At 34.8% G+C, this 15,769-nt stretch overlaps 1 protein-coding gene across 1 annotated transcript; it reads right to left on the bottom strand.

The window, feature by feature from the left end:
* Window positions 1-574: 574 nt before the first annotated feature.
* Window positions 575-15,740, bottom strand: coq3 (coenzyme Q3 methyltransferase). Its single transcript, XM_073846473.1, has 6 exons — window positions 14,361-15,740; window positions 14,053-14,205; window positions 10,867-10,966; window positions 4,201-4,443; window positions 2,748-2,907; window positions 575-2,525 (listed from the first exon to the last, which is right to left on the bottom strand). Exons 1-6 carry the CDS (start codon window positions 14,522-14,524, stop codon window positions 2,335-2,337), a joined length of 1,011 nt encoding a protein of 336 aa, XP_073702574.1. The 5' UTR covers window positions 14,525-15,740; the 3' UTR covers window positions 575-2,334.
* Between the last annotated feature and the right edge of the window lie 29 nt (window positions 15,741-15,769).

Genomic DNA, 15,769 nt, shown 5'->3' with positions numbered 1-15,769 from the left:
AGCCTATATATATATATATATATATTGCATTCTATATAGCAAAAATTATATGGGGAACAAGTCTCTTTCCTACATGACAATTACAGAGACCCTAAATGTATTCTAAATGTACAATATCAAAATCCTCTCAAATTTTTAAATGGGGATTTTGGGAACAGGTCAAATGCAGATAGAACCTTCTAATTCTAAAAAGTCGTTTTCTGCTTGGAATTATAAGGTTCTATCTTGCAAAACATTAATTAAAGCAACAATTTTCAAGAAATAAAAGTAGTTTACTTATAATTTGTTTTAAAACATAAATTACTGTTGTAACAATGTGTCAACGTGAATGAGAATTTAATGCTTTAATGCTTTCTTTATCACAATTATTTAATATTTTAGAACAAATATTTTTTTCTTGTTTAAGTTAGGCATAAAAGGCAGTGCTGAATATTTTGTAGAGTAGATGTTAATTTTATAATTATAGTGGGTAATTAAAGACATTATTGCAGAAACAGTTAAAAAATCAGCTACTCTAATCCATCTGACCAGGACTTTATTCCACAAAAAAAACATTTAACCATATTCGCATAACTATCGTTTTCAACATCTTTAATAACAACAGTTTGATCGCTATTGACCACATTCAACATCAAACGACAGTGACACTTATATTTCATTATGTACCTTACATTATGCAATTGCTCTGCAGTAAAGCCATTCTAGCCAGTTGCAGATAATATTATTTGTTTTATGCCGGTAATGTATTTAATGCCGGTAGCGGTAATTATGAGTAAAAAAAATCACGCCATCATTATGTTTCAAACAGTGCCACTTTGAGGAATAAATGTGAATTGCACTCATTGATTCTACAGATGTGTAATTGTTGTTTTACGTTTATGACAAAGAAAGTTGATCCTCAGTCAGTGATGGTCTGGGGTGCCATGTCAGCTGCTGGTGTTGGTCCACTGTGTTTTATCAAGGGCAGGGTCAATGCAGCTAGCTATCAGGAGATTTTGGAGCACTTCTTCATCTCCATAAAGCTTTTCAGCAGATGGAAGCATGATTTCATTTTCAGCACGACCTGGCACCTGCTCACAGTGCCAAAACCACTGGTAAATGGTTTACTGACCATGGTATTACTGTGCTCAATTGGCCTGCCAACTCTCCTGACCTGAACCCCATAGAGAATCTGTGGGATATTGTGAAGAGAAAGTTGAGAGACGCAAGACCCAACACTCTGGATGAGCTTAAGGCCGCTATCGAAGCATCCTGGGCCTCCATAACACCTCAGCAGTGCCACAGGCTGATTGCCTCCATGCCACGCCGCATTGATGCAGTCATTTCTGCAAAAGGATTCCTGACCAAGTATTGAGTGCATAACTGAACATAATTATTTAAAGGTTGACTTTTTTTGTATTAAAAACACTTTTCTTTTATTGGTCGGATGAAATATGCTAATTTTTTGAGATAGGAATTTTGGGTTTTCATGAGCTGTATGCCAAAATCATCAATATTAAAACAATAAAAGGCTTGAACTACTTCAGTTGTCTGTAATGAATCTAAAATATATGAAAGTCTAATGTTTATCAGTACATTACAGAAAATAATGAACTTTATCACAATATGCTAATTTTTTGAAAAGGACCTGTATATAAAATTCTTAAATGTTCTGATGAATCTGAATAAAATAATACATTGAAATAATTTATAATAAATTAAATTGTGGCATGAAAATTGCCACGTTATTATTATGCTTCATTTTAATAATAATAATTATTATTATAAAAAAAAAAGCTAAATTATACAACATAATACAATAACCTGTAGTGTTATGGTTAAACATGAAGCCAATATAGAGGACTAGAGATCAGTTAAACTGATGCTTGTTGATTTCTTCTTTCAAATACTTAATTGTCGCGACTCTAAGAATGTACTCAAAATAGAGAGGCTGAATAAAACACTCTCTCAATTATTTTATTTATTAAGTATTCACACTTTTTAAGTGCAAAAATCATTATATAATTCTGTTTGTCTGTGACAACCAACCAAAGATCAACAACACAAAACACGCAAGTAAATGGCTGTTAAATTATATCAAAGAATCTTTGAAATGGCATGCGACTGTGGCATGTTGAGTGAATCAAAAGTGCTTTAATCTTAAATTCTGCTCTCAGCAACAGCTTTACAAAAGATGCTCTATGAATCATGCCTCTGATATGTTTTATCAAGAAACACAATGCAAAGGATGATTATTACCGTTTCAGAAATTCTTCACTATGCAACATATTTTGAGATTTTGAGTGTATGTTATTTCTCCATTCTGGAGCATCATAGCAGTTCCAACATAATAGCTCAGCTATAAGTTGTGGCTCGACCTGGTTCATCCTGATTCTCGCTCTCAGCCCAGACCCGGTCAGGCTGGGGTTCTTCTTTGCGTTTGACTGCATGCAAGGCATAGTTGATGGCTGTGCTCTTCTGCCAGCTCCACGCTCCAGTGAGAGGATTGTACATCATGCCTCTGATAGCCTCCACACAGAAACCAACTGGGATATACAGTGAGACACAAAGATGGTAAAAGCAAGTAACAAATCCTGCTGTATAATAAGCAACACATTGAACAGTTATGTAATGTATACCAGGCTGTTCCAACAACAGCTGTTATTAAAACTGAAAAAGAGATTGGTGATAGAAAAGTGGAGAGGTAATACCCAGAAACGAATCAATGATAGTAAGAGAGAGAAATGAAAGACAGAGACGACACTCACAAGACTCCAGAAGTCGTTCCAGATCCTCTGGGCTGACAAACTTCTCCCAGTCATGAGTGCCACTCGGTACAATCCTTAACAGCTCCTCCGCCGCCAAAATGCCAAAAATGTAGGACAAGTTGGTTTTGTTAAGAGTGGTGATGAAAAGAGAGCCACCAGGCTAAGAAAAAAAAAACATAAAAATATTACAAATATTAATTATGTTACACATTATGGATATTTTATTTAACCATTTGATATTTTAATAGATATGACAATATTTTTTATGTTTAAAACAAAATATCAAGGACTTAAAAATGTCTATACAATTTTATAACATTAAGATTTTTTTTCTTATTTTGAGATACACTGCTGCTCAAAAATTTGAGTTCAGTAAGACTTTTAATGTTTTTATTAAAAAGTCCCCTATGCTCAGTTATTTATTTGATCAAAAATACAGAAAAAATGTAATATTACAAAATATTATTGCAATTCAAAATAACAGTTTTTAATATACTTTAAAATATTTATTTCTGTGATGCAAAGCTCAATTTTCGGCCATTACTCAAGTGTTCAGTATCACATGTTCCTTCAGAAATCATTCTAATATACTGATTTATTACTTTTTAATCAATGTTGGAAACAGTTGTGTTGCATAATTTTTTTTTTTGGAACCTGTGATACTTTTTTCAGGATTCTCGGATGAATAAAATTTTTTAAAAGAACAGCATTTATTCAAAACAAAGTCATTTTTTAAACAATTTAACACATCCTTGCTGAATAAAATTATTCATTTTTTAAAGAGAAAGAAAGAAAAAAGAAATGTAATGACCCAAACTTTGAACGAGGTGTTTATTGTTACAAAAGTTTTCTATTTTAAATAAACGCCGTTCTTTTTAACATTTTATTTATCAAAGAAACCTGAAAAAGTATTACTGGTTCCAAAAAAGAAAAAAGCATATTAGAATGATTTCTGAAGGATCATGTGACACTGAAGACTGGAGTAATGATGCTGAAAATTCAGCTTTGCATCACAGGAATAAATTATATGTTTAAGTATATTAAAATAGAAAATTGCATTAACATTTGACAATATTAATTTTATTCAGCATTTTTAATCAAATAAACACAGCCTTGATGAGCAGAAAAGAATCTTATCGATCCTGAAGTTGAGCAGCAGTGTACATGTTAATATATTTATATTCATGCATCTATTTTTTTGTTTATAGTTAAATTCTTCAGCGATAAGTTATCTTAAATGAAACTGAAAAGGAAAGAAAGCGAAACAGAAACAGGCTGATGAAAGTGCCTGGATGTGAAAGCATTAGGAAAGATTATGGGGATTTGGAGTAATTCTTCCAGTCCTTTGACACACTGACCCATGAGATTAAATCAATCCATTCAGGTCTCTTTGCTGGGAATCCCACTTGCTACTTTTATGCTACAGTCATTGTACAGTAATATTGTGACCCACCTTCAACACCTGCTGGCAACAGCTGGCAAAGGCGTCCAGGTCAGCCAGATGTTCCACCACCTCAGATGCCACCACAGCATGAAAACCCTCTGCTTCCTCTTCTGCGAGCTCCTCCAGGGTGCAGGCCTGATAGCGAACTCTTTCCCGTAACTCAGGATCATAGGAGGAGTGCAGCTCTGCGGTCCGCACACTGTCCTCCACTGGGTCGATTCCCAGGATGTCTGCTCCTAATCTCCCTAGTGGCTAAGAAAGGTTAGTGCTACTTTGTTTTTTGATACCCATGTTTGACAGCATCTAGAACAGGGTTGTAAATTTACTAACTTACTCACCCTCATGTTATTCTAAACCCGAAAGACCTTTGTTCATCTTCGGAACAGAAATAAAGATATTTTTAATGAAAATCAAGAGCTTTCTGACCTTGCAAAGACAGCAATGGTACCTCCACACTCAAGGTCAAGAAAGACAGCAAGGACATTGCTAAAATAGTCAATGTGACATCAGTGGTTCAACCATAATGTTATGAAGCTACGAGAATACTTTTTGTCTGCAAAGAAAACAAAAACAAAGACTTTATTCAACAATTTCTTTTCTTCATTGTCAGTCACATGGACTATTTTAATGATGTCCTTACAACCTTTCTAGGCCTTGAACGTGCCAGTTTCATTGCTGTCTATGCAGGGTCAGAAAGCTCTTGGATTTCATCAAAAATATCTTAATTTGTGTTCCAAAGATGAACGAAGGTCTTACGGGTTTGGAACAAAATCAGGTTGAGTGATTAATGACAGAATTTTCATTTTTGGGTGAACTATCCCTTTAAATGGAAACATTAAATTATTTTCAGTAACTGAAATAAAACAATATTAGATTGAAAACCTTAATGTAAACTATAAATATTAGCTAGGCAAATAAACTGAAATACATTTCATTTAAAAAGAAAAATAATTAAATTAAAATGTTCAGCTAAATTAAACTAACATTAAAATGAAAGCTGAAAATATACAAACAAACCCAAAATAAAAAGTAAATATCATACATAAAATAATATATATAAAAATATCAATAAACACTATATTAGCATATAATTAATACAAAAATAAAACTAGCCCACAGGACAGAAATGATCAATTTTTCATTGGTGATCTTGAATTCATATGGTAAACGTACTTTCATGTAAAAGTAAATTGGGATATTAGTAAAAACCAGTCAAATGTTTTTTGATTTTGACAAAAGATTTTTTTATGTTTCTTTAAAGAAGTCTTTTCTGCTCACCAAGCCTGCATTTATTTGATCCAAAGTATAGCAAAAGCAGTAACATTTTGTAATATTTGTACTATGTAAAATAACTGTTTTCTAATTGAATACATTTAGAAATGTAATTTATTCTTGCGATCAAAGCTACATTTTCAGCATCATTACTCGAGTCTTCAGTGTCACATGATCCTTCAGAAATCATTGTAGTTTGCTGATTTGCTGTTCAAGACACTACTACTACTACTATTATTATCATCATCAATATTTAAAACAGTTGAGTACACTTTTTTCAGGATTCTTTGATGAATAGAAAGATCCAAAGATCAGCATTTATCTGAAATAAAAAAGCTTTTGTTGCATTAAAAGTGATCAAAACAGATGATAAAGACATTAATAATGTTACAGAAGATTTCGATTTCAAATAAATGCTATTCTTTTGAACTTTCTATCCATCAAAGAAACCTAAAAAAAATTCTACTCTGCTGTTTTCAACATAATAATAAATGTTTTTGAGCAGCAAATCACAATATTAGAATGATTTCTGAAGGATCATTTGACTGGAGTAATGATGCTAAAATTCAGCTGTGAAATCACAAAAATAAATTACATTAAAATTAGGGCCGGGACTTTAACGCGTTAATTTAGATTAATTAATTACACAAAAATAACGCGTTAAATTTTTTTAACGCATTTTAATCGCACTTAGTTTTGCACCGCGGAACGTTTCTCACTGGAAGAGATTAAGCGGACCGATTATACTGGAGCACCAACTAGCGTTCAGACCAGAGCCATATAAAAAGATCTTTTTATATGGCTCTGGTTCAGACAAGCTGCGTCCGTCCTAAATAGTATTGTATGTCCCAAATCGTAGTATGTTTAAAAAAGGTATTCCAAAGATTCCCGGATGGTCTACTACTTAACGATCAATGCACACTCTTAACGGCTATTGGAGATAGGGCCGATTGCAGAACAGCAGAACCATACGTCACAGCAGTCACACGGCAGCAGCGCCACGGCAGCAGGCTCAGACGGTAGTGGGCGGAGTTTCCATCTGAGATCGAAAGTGGGTGAAAATAATGATCAACTTATATTTTTCTATATATTTTTAAACAGTATAAACTGAGTACAAAGCTCAAACAAAAAACAAAACAAAACTTGAGCAATAGAATGTTTTTATTTAGTTAAACTATATTTTTTACCTAATCATTTCAGTATTAACCAATTTTTCATTGTACATAATACCATGTACTATACACTATACTCATCATAAACTGGACTTTCCAAAAAATATTACAAAATCAAACAAAACATATAGCACAGAAGGCACACATTTAACAACAATAATAACCACACATTACTCGCCTAACTAAATTAGTTCAAACCTAAAATAAATCAAAACTCTTTAAACATGCAATTAATCCAGAGGCATGATTTGTTCACACACTCATTAAGGAAATGTCCATATCATCCTTAAATTCAAAGTGAAACATGAAGGGCTCTTTGGCCAGCAGACTCTCATCATTTGTTTCTGCCATTATAAAAGTTCATTATGTTGCTGCACATGAAATATAACGCGAATAACATTAAATAAATATTTTTTTATAAGGTTACACACTGATTATTTATAACTTAAACCCCATTTTTCTACCCATCCGTTGGTCGCGCATATACGCCATGTTTGTAGTTTTTTTACACTTTTTATGCGTATTTGTAGTTCTAATCAAATCCTCGTTCAACACGCAATGTGTTGTGGGCAATATAATAGCCGTTAGAGTGCGCATTAATCCGTACTTCGAATTCTAAAGGTAAATTGTAGTAGACCGTCCGGAAATCTTTGGAATACTTTTTAGGACATACCAATTCTATTTTCGAATACTATTTAGGACGGATATTTTGTGGGACCTGATTGGGCTGCAGCAGGAGACTCCGCCCACTACCGTCTGAGCCTGCTGCCGTGGCGCTGCTGCCGTGTGACTGCTGTGACGTATGGTTCTGCTGTTCTGCAATCAGTCATTATTGGGCTATTGCCCGCAACACACTGCGCCGTGAACGAGGATTCAATTAGAACTACAAACACGCATAAAAAGTGTTAAAAAACTTCAAACATGGAGGATATGCGCGACCAACGGACAGGTAGAGAAAGGGGTTTGAGTGATAAATAATCAGTGTGTAACCTGATAAAAAATATTTTTTAAATGTTATCCGCGTTATATTCCATGTGCGGCAACATTTATAATGATAGGTTTGGTCATTAACGTTTAAATGCATAATTAAGCAAACACAAGAGCAGAGTAAAGAACGTGCCTCTTGCTACACTTAATGGCAATATTGCACTGGTCTGTTGGACTTGGTTGAACAAAAATAAACAATATTTTGTTGCTTAAGCTTATGTATTCAGTCATTATTCATGTAAAAATCTTACTTCTCACTGTTCTCAGGTCAAATATTTATATGCGATTAAAATGCGATTAATTTCGATTAATTAATTACAAAGCCTCTAATTAATTAGATTAAATTTTTTAATCGAGTCCCGGCCCTAATTAAAATATATTCAAAAAGAGAAAGTTATTTTAAATTGTGAAATATTTAACAATTTTACTGTTTTTGCGCACTTTGGATCAAACAAATGCAGGCTTGGTGAGCAGAAAAGACTAATTCAAAAAAACATTAAAATGCTTAATGTTCACAAACTTTTGACTGGTAGTGTAGTTGTTCAGTTTCAATGTAAACACAGTAGCACAGACGAAAAAAAATAAAAACAATCTGCACATCGCCCTCTGCTGGTCATTCAAGGCAGAAATTCAGAAATAGGACTGCAGTAGTCTCAGCCTCTATGCATTTGGTACACTTAACTGGAAACACTTCAGGAATGTCGAGGTCGTTTCTCTTTACCAAGTACGCAAAGTTCGGACTTGGAAGTTTGACTTGGAATTACGAACTCCCGAGGACGTGAGGATGCAAGTCCTGTAATTCTGCAAATGTAACAGCAGTGTACTTGATAACGTCAGTCAGCTCGCCTTTTCTACTCCGGTTATCTTCACTGCTTCACTGTATGCATTTACAAGAATACGAAATATGATAAACCACCTCTGCTTCTTTTCGTTTTCATTTAAACACATTAATAGCTGCAAAGACGAAGTTCAGGGAATGTACAACATTACAGTGAAACGAAATATTATATCAAACAGCATTGCCTCTTTTCCGTTTCATGTACGTTAAACATATTAATAGCGACAAAAATGTGCTTAATGCAACGCGTTACAAAACAATAATTGCAATAAAAGGAAGTGATATCAAACACCACTGCCTTTGTTTTCTTCAAAATATAAACCACAACTCTTTTCGAACTAAGTTTAAAAATAAAAAAAACATATTAATATGTGATTTAAGCTATATGTGCACTGTGTATAATACATCTTTACTCTATGTATAATAAAATGAAACATGACAAGCACAACTCTGCCTTTTTTGTTAAATGTCAGTTTTAATGAACAATATTAGCCATTATAAAAGTATAAGTATAAAGTATAAGAGACTTATGTAATCGGAAATGAAGACAAAAGCAGACAATTCGGTCAAATGCATGCTAAAAAGTCAGCGTTGAATTACGATTGATAAATAATTTATGAAGCATAACTCTGTCCTCAGTCAAAATGATATGACCTGGAATAAATAATAGATTCACGAGACCAAAAATTAATAGATTTTTAGATTTACCCAAAACGAATTATACCTCGTTTAACCACTACAGAGGCATCAGGACCAGCGGCAAACGTCAGAAGGACTGTCCTTTGACTGAGGACAGAGTTATGCTTCATAAATTATTTATCAATCGTAATTCAACGCTGAATTTTTAGCATGCATTTGACCGAATTGTCTGCTTTTGTCTTCATTTCCGATTACATAAGTCTCTTATACTTTATACTTATACTTTTATAATGGCTAATATTGTTCATTAAAACTGACATTAACAAAAAAGGCAAAGTTGTGCTTGTCATGTTTCATTTTATTATACATAGAGTAAAGATGTATTCTACAGTGCACATATAGCTTAAATCACATAATATGTTTTATTATTTTTTAAATGACTATGAAAAGATAGTTGTGGTTTATATTTTGAAGAAAACAAAGAGGCAGTGGTGTTTGATATCACTTCCTTTTATTCTAATTACTGTTTTGTAACGCGATGCATGAACCACATTTTTGTCTCTATTAATATGTTTAACGTTAAATGAAACGGAAAAGAGGCAATGCTGTAATATTTCGTTTCACTGTAATGTTTTACATTCCCTGAACTACGTTTTTGCAGCTATTAATATGTTTAAATGAAAACGAAAAGAGGCAGAGGTGGTTGATATCATATTTCGTCTTATTGTAAATACATACAGTGAAGCAGTGAAGATAACCGGAGTAGAAAAGGCGAGCTGACTGACGTTATCAAGTACACTGCTGTTCCATTTGCAGAATTACAGGACATCCTCACGTCCTCCAGAGTTCGTACTCCTAAGTCAAACTTCCAAGTCCGAACTACGAAGGACGCAAGTCCGAACTTTGCGTACTTGGTATTGAGAAACGGCCTCTGATTAGTTGAATTTGATCGGATTTCCGGGAGACGCGAGTGCCGCGTTTATTTTCGCAGTTTCACTTATAAAGCGCAGACGGATTTACTCAGCGTTTTGCTAAAATGTGCTTATGCAGACGCCATAGTTGTTATACACATTTGCGACGTTCGCAAACAAATTACTGACTTAATGCTTGTTCTCCCTCTTCTTATTTAACCTTCAATGCTAGTTATTTCAATGACTGACTTGTTGCATGCCAGTCTGTAGTTGTGGGGACATTTCCATGCACTGAAACGTCACGCTGGACGAAACGAACTGTGATTGGTTGTTTGACATGTCGATCAAACGGCCTTATGGGCGGGCCTTGGCCAATGAAAGCTGCCATGAATTCCAGACCTTCAGCCGTCAGTCTACGCGAGACTAGGGCTGCAGTAACCAGTCAATTGTCTGTTCCACTGATGTGCCCTAAAGGGGATCTTCTGTCATAAGCTTTTGCATGACAGGACACTCAAGAGACATCATGCTCACCAAAAAACAACAACGACACATCAAGGGAAAAGACGCCTGGAGAAAGTGTGTTTATCTCAGTGGAGAAAACCACTCTGGGCGTGAAGCTGTCTGCTTTAATCGTGTAGTTCAGTTGGTAGGTTTTCAGTTATCATTTGAGGCCAGCGAAAAATAATCAGCCATGTTATAAACTAAACTTAATATAGGATTAACTTTATATTGCTACCACACCCAGAACAAATCTCTCAAGTATTGAAATATCACACAGTATCTGAAAAACTATACTAGTGCAACTAGCAATACTTAAATGCTTTTATGGAATAATTTGATAATTAACAGTAGTTACCTCACTCAGAACTCCTCCGCCACAGCCAACATCCAGAATCCTGAGTCCAGCCAGAGGTTTGCCCAATTGCTGAATGCCATGCACATTCAACAAATTATCCCTGAAAATGGGGTCAAAGGTCATAAAAATGAGGTTAAGAAGGCATTAGGCTAGAAAACGTCAACTCTAGTCATGCAGAATTTTGAAGCAATGTACATCAGGCTGACATGAAACAGAAAATCCGTAGCTAATCACAGCATGGAACTCCACAATGCGCTACCCGAATCACAAACACGTCTAACTGCTAGGCTCTCTGGCTAGACACATGCATGACATCCCTGAGGCCACTGTACATCCTCACTGCTCATCTCGCTGGATCCTAAGGGCAACTTCCTCACGTTCTTTCCCAAAAGCTCGGACAGACCATGCAGACCAAAGCAGCCTGAGGTGCTCACTGCCAATCCTGTTAACTCAGCCCATCTCTGCCAACAAACCCCAACGTCTTTGAAGGAATTCCCTGCCTGATCTCTAGAAAACACACATTCCTCAAGTACAACATAATAACCAGCAACAGCACAGAGGGCCCTCATTTAAACAAGCCCCCGGGGCACCGTCATCTACGCTGTATACTACAACTGATCCCGTGTTCATAGAAGGGGAAGAGATTGTGCGCTGAATGATTCCAGTAAGTGAGGGGAAAAGCTTACAATGACAATCACAATATCCATCCTGACTCTCATGGAAACAGCTGCTGAGAGAGGAATCACAGACATGCTTCATAAGCTCTAGTGGTTGTCCACACCTTTTCACCTTAATTGCTATTAGCTGGACATGGGACAGACACTTCAGTTTTCTCTAGACATGCTAGTACTATTAATATAACAGTCTGCCTTGAATTAACAGATACAATTCAGATAAAATGATCACAAAGACATTTTTGGAAAGAAATAAATGACACTTTAAAATACACAAAAAACAATTAGTTTAAATTGTAATACTATTTCCTAATTTTAATTTTACTCCCCAATGTATTTTTGATCAATTAATGCAGCTTTAGTGAGCATAACCTTTAAAAAAAAATATATATATATTTTTATTTACTGACCCCAAACATGAAATACTCTTGGGAAGTTGTATGTGTGCAACGCTATACTCAGTATTAACTATTTTAAGCTAGGGATGCACCAATATTATAAATCTAGATAGAACAATTACTATATTATAGCCACAATAGCTGATTTTTAAATAGTTCTTATGAACAAATTTACAATGAAAGACAAAAAAAAAAAAGTTTAAGCATTAGAAAAATGTTAAAAGTTAAAGGTAATGTGAATGCACAGTTTAATATGTAATATCAACCAATATCAATAAATCAAAAGATCAATAATATTGTTTAAAAACTGATACTGGTCATCTCTATTTAAAATAGGGATTGGAATTTTTTTAAATATTGTATTTGAATATTTGGGTTCCTGAAAAAAAATAATATTTATTTAAATGACATTTAATGACTATGGAGTGTTTTTACGATGCGTCATCAAGTGGCCATACTGGCAGCACTGAACGCAGTGCCAACTGAACCGAAAGAAACTCACATATTTATGAGATTATTGCTGCTGAAAATGGTTGATTATTATGTTTTTCGGCTGTACTAATTGGTCAGACCAGGAAAAAACCATTTGTAGTACTATAGACTGCCAAAAGTTAAAACAAATCTAGGAGAGGAGTCCAAAATCTGCTGAGGAACAAAAGATGTTTGTAGTTTGGCCAAACTGAACCAGGACTTCCAGGGCAAGAATCTTGACAACATTCACGTTTGTACTTATCATTTCCTTAACATTAGGTGAAATATTAGACTAATATCTTATCTTATAACTTTAGTCTATCAAAATATTGTTCCCTTTCTTGCTTACAAAGTCCTTCTCTAAATGATTTAGTAGCTTACAAACGTTTTTCCATGGTTTAGACAGCATAACTTAACAGAACAGCAAATTCAGTATGACATTAATCGTGCAGTCCCATGCTGTTGTTTACATCCAAGTATCACCAATATAGCCACGCATCTGGGAAACTGACCAAACCGTGACATAAGTGCAAACCCTCCATTGTGCATCCCTATTTAAAACTATATTTTGTTCATTCATAAATTTTAAAATTTGGCTATTTTATATACAGCATTTATGACATCACATTTACTAACAGCACTTTTAAATATCAGTGTTTTACATGGAAACTAAAACAATTTAAAATGATCTAGTAAAGGCAAAAAGTTGCAGAAAAATGACCAGATTTTAGATTAAAATGTATAAGGGAAGTATACATTCATAAAAAATAACCTAAAATATTACTGATGTTAAAAAAAAAATACTATAGTGAGACCATGGCACTTTAAGCAATAGAATATTAAAGGGATGGTTCGGAGTAGAATTGACTTCATTGCAATGCACTCCGAAGCCCATGTAAATACCCCATCCGAAGTTTTTTTTTACCTTAGTCAAACATTTATGGAGATATTAGAGTTTTTCGAATTGCTTGTTACAGGAGTGAATGGTACATGTGATGTATCTCGTAAATTGCACCACTAAACGTGCAAGTAATCTTACCAAACTTGTATAGTAGTGTAAATAGGTTATGTACTCACAAAACGCTGCATCAGAACATGTGTAAGTCCACCATGAGTGTTTTAAAAACACGTTTTAGCCGATCCCTACTAGTCTCAAAAACTACAAATGGCGACACGGCGACGTCACTTCCCTGGTTTGAAAAAAGCACGTAAAAGTCCTCCTACAAGTTGACATGCACACAGATGTAGTAGGAGGACTTTTACGTGCTTTTTTTCAAACCAGGGAAGTGACGTTGACTTGTAGTTTCTGAGACTAGTAGTTCTCGGGTAAAACGTGTTTTTAAAACACTCATGGTGGACTTACAAATGTTCTGATGCAGCGTTTTGTGAGTACATAACCTATTTACACTACTGTACAAGTTTGGTAAGATTACTTGCACGTTTAGTGGTGCAATTTACGAGATACATCACATGTACCATTCACTCCTGTAACAAGCAATTCGAAAAACTCGAATATCTCCATAAATGTTTGACTAAGGTAAAAAAAACTTCGGATGGGGTATTTAGATGGGCTTCGGAGTGCATAGCAATGAAGTCAATTCTACTCCGAACCATCCCTTTAATTAGAGGGTAGATGTACACACCGTATGAAAGGCACTCTTAGGTCATTCATGGAGTGCAGGGCTGCAAACTCTCCCTGTAAATCCCACCACTTGCTCGCCATGGCCTGAAACTTCCGCACCTCGGCGGGGTCGAGAGTAGTCTGGGAAACCGTGCGGACATTTAGACGGGTCAATCTGCGGGAGAAAACTAAATCTTTAAATCATACGTCGTTATGATTCTCTAGTAAACAGAACCCCAGGGAACGAGTAAACTGGAACACTAGCCTATTAAGTATAAAAACAAGCATTTAATTGCATGCATCCTTGTTAAGTCGATAAATCAGTCTCACCCGTTTGACAGCTGATTCTTCTGTCTGTGATGCAGACACACCGTCCAGCTGTACAGAGACCGCGCTGCTTTCACTCTGGAGGACACGCTTCGGGTTAACGGGCATCTAAACGGAGATTCTGCCAACAGCCCAAAAGCTAATCGTGCTAATTTTTTAGAGTACATAATTGCATTTTATTGCGTCGCATGTATCTTAAATTATCACAGACTTCAGTCTGCAAATCCAATGTGACCGTGGCGTGTTCGCAGAACTTCAGACCGAGCAGAAACTCAATACGGAATCAAACGTTCCTATCGTATATAAAAGCATGACCAATACATTTACTTTAATTTTGTTTAAATGAGAAACAATAATCTAAAAAGGGGAATTGAGTTTTTAATTAAACCAGAAATCTGCAACTACAACATACAGTATGCTTGACCTCAAAACCACTTAACATTCCGTGTTCTCCATGCATTTCTCAAAAAGGAAAAAAGTACGTTGCTCATACGAGTTTTTAAGTCTCACTTGAAGTTGAGCTCATTTAATAATAAAAATGTACTATACTCACCCTCATGCATTTTCAAACTGACTTTATTTCTGCTGTTAAGAAAAATTCATTCACAAAACTAGTCTGAATCATTTATTCACAATTCAGACAGAAAGTTGTCAAGTTCAACTAAGTGTTTCATTTGCAAAGGTTAACAGCTCATACTATCAGCGAATAAGTTATGTGATAAATAATGTGATATTTGATACATAAAGGCATAGTTTCGGTACAGTAATACAATACAGTATAGTTACATAATCCACAAGATGTCTTCATGGTGCTTTTGGTCATTGTGGAGTTTGGCATTCATTGTCCCTATTCACTTATATTGAAAAGAGTGCAAGAATATTTCTTAGAATGCTGTTAAAAGTGATCAGAATTGACATTGTGTAAAGACAGCTCTGAATGTGGTTTAACAAAAGCTAAAGCAATTATAAACATGCTAATAATTTATTGCACTTTTTTTCCCACATGTGACCCTGGATCTCAAAACCAGTCATTAGGGTACGTTTTTAGAAATTGAGATTTATACATCTCAAAGCTGAATAAAGCTTTCTACTGATGTATGGTTTGTTACCATAGGACATTATTGGGTCAGATAAAACCATTTAAAAATCTGGAATCTGAGAGTGCAAAAAAGTCAAAAATATTGAGAAAAATCACCTTTAAAATACAAATGAAGCTCTTTGCAATGCATATTGCTAATCAAAAATTAAGTTTAAATATATTTACAGTATGAAATTTACAAAATATCTTATTGGAACATAATCTTTCCTTAATATCCTAATGATATTTGGCGTTAAAGAAATCAATAATTTTGACCCATACAAAATATTTTTGGCTGTTGCTACAAATATACTTGTGCTACTTGAGAGGTTTT

This window comes from Garra rufa, chromosome 9 (assembly GCF_049309525.1).
Source record: "Garra rufa chromosome 9, GarRuf1.0, whole genome shotgun sequence".
NCBI lineage: Eukaryota > Metazoa > Chordata > Actinopteri > Cypriniformes > Cyprinidae > Garra > Garra rufa.
The sequence above is the reverse complement of the archived record's forward strand: the minus strand, read 5'-3'. Positions and strand labels throughout refer to the sequence as shown.

Bases quoted from the DNA above. Each gene is read 5' to 3' on its own strand.
- coq3 (XM_073846473.1), bottom strand. From the start codon at position 14,524: ATGTACTCTAAAAAATTAGCACGATTAGCTTTTGGGCTGTTGGCAGAA. The intron at 14,206-14,360 runs GTGAGACTGATT...TTTCTCCCGCAG, and splicing joins AAGAATCAGCTGTCAAACGG to ATTGACCCGTCTAAATGTCC. The intron at 2,908-4,200 runs GTGGGTCACAAT...TTTTTTTCTTAG, and splicing joins GTTGCCAGCAGGTGTTGAAG to CCTGGTGGCTCTCTTTTCAT.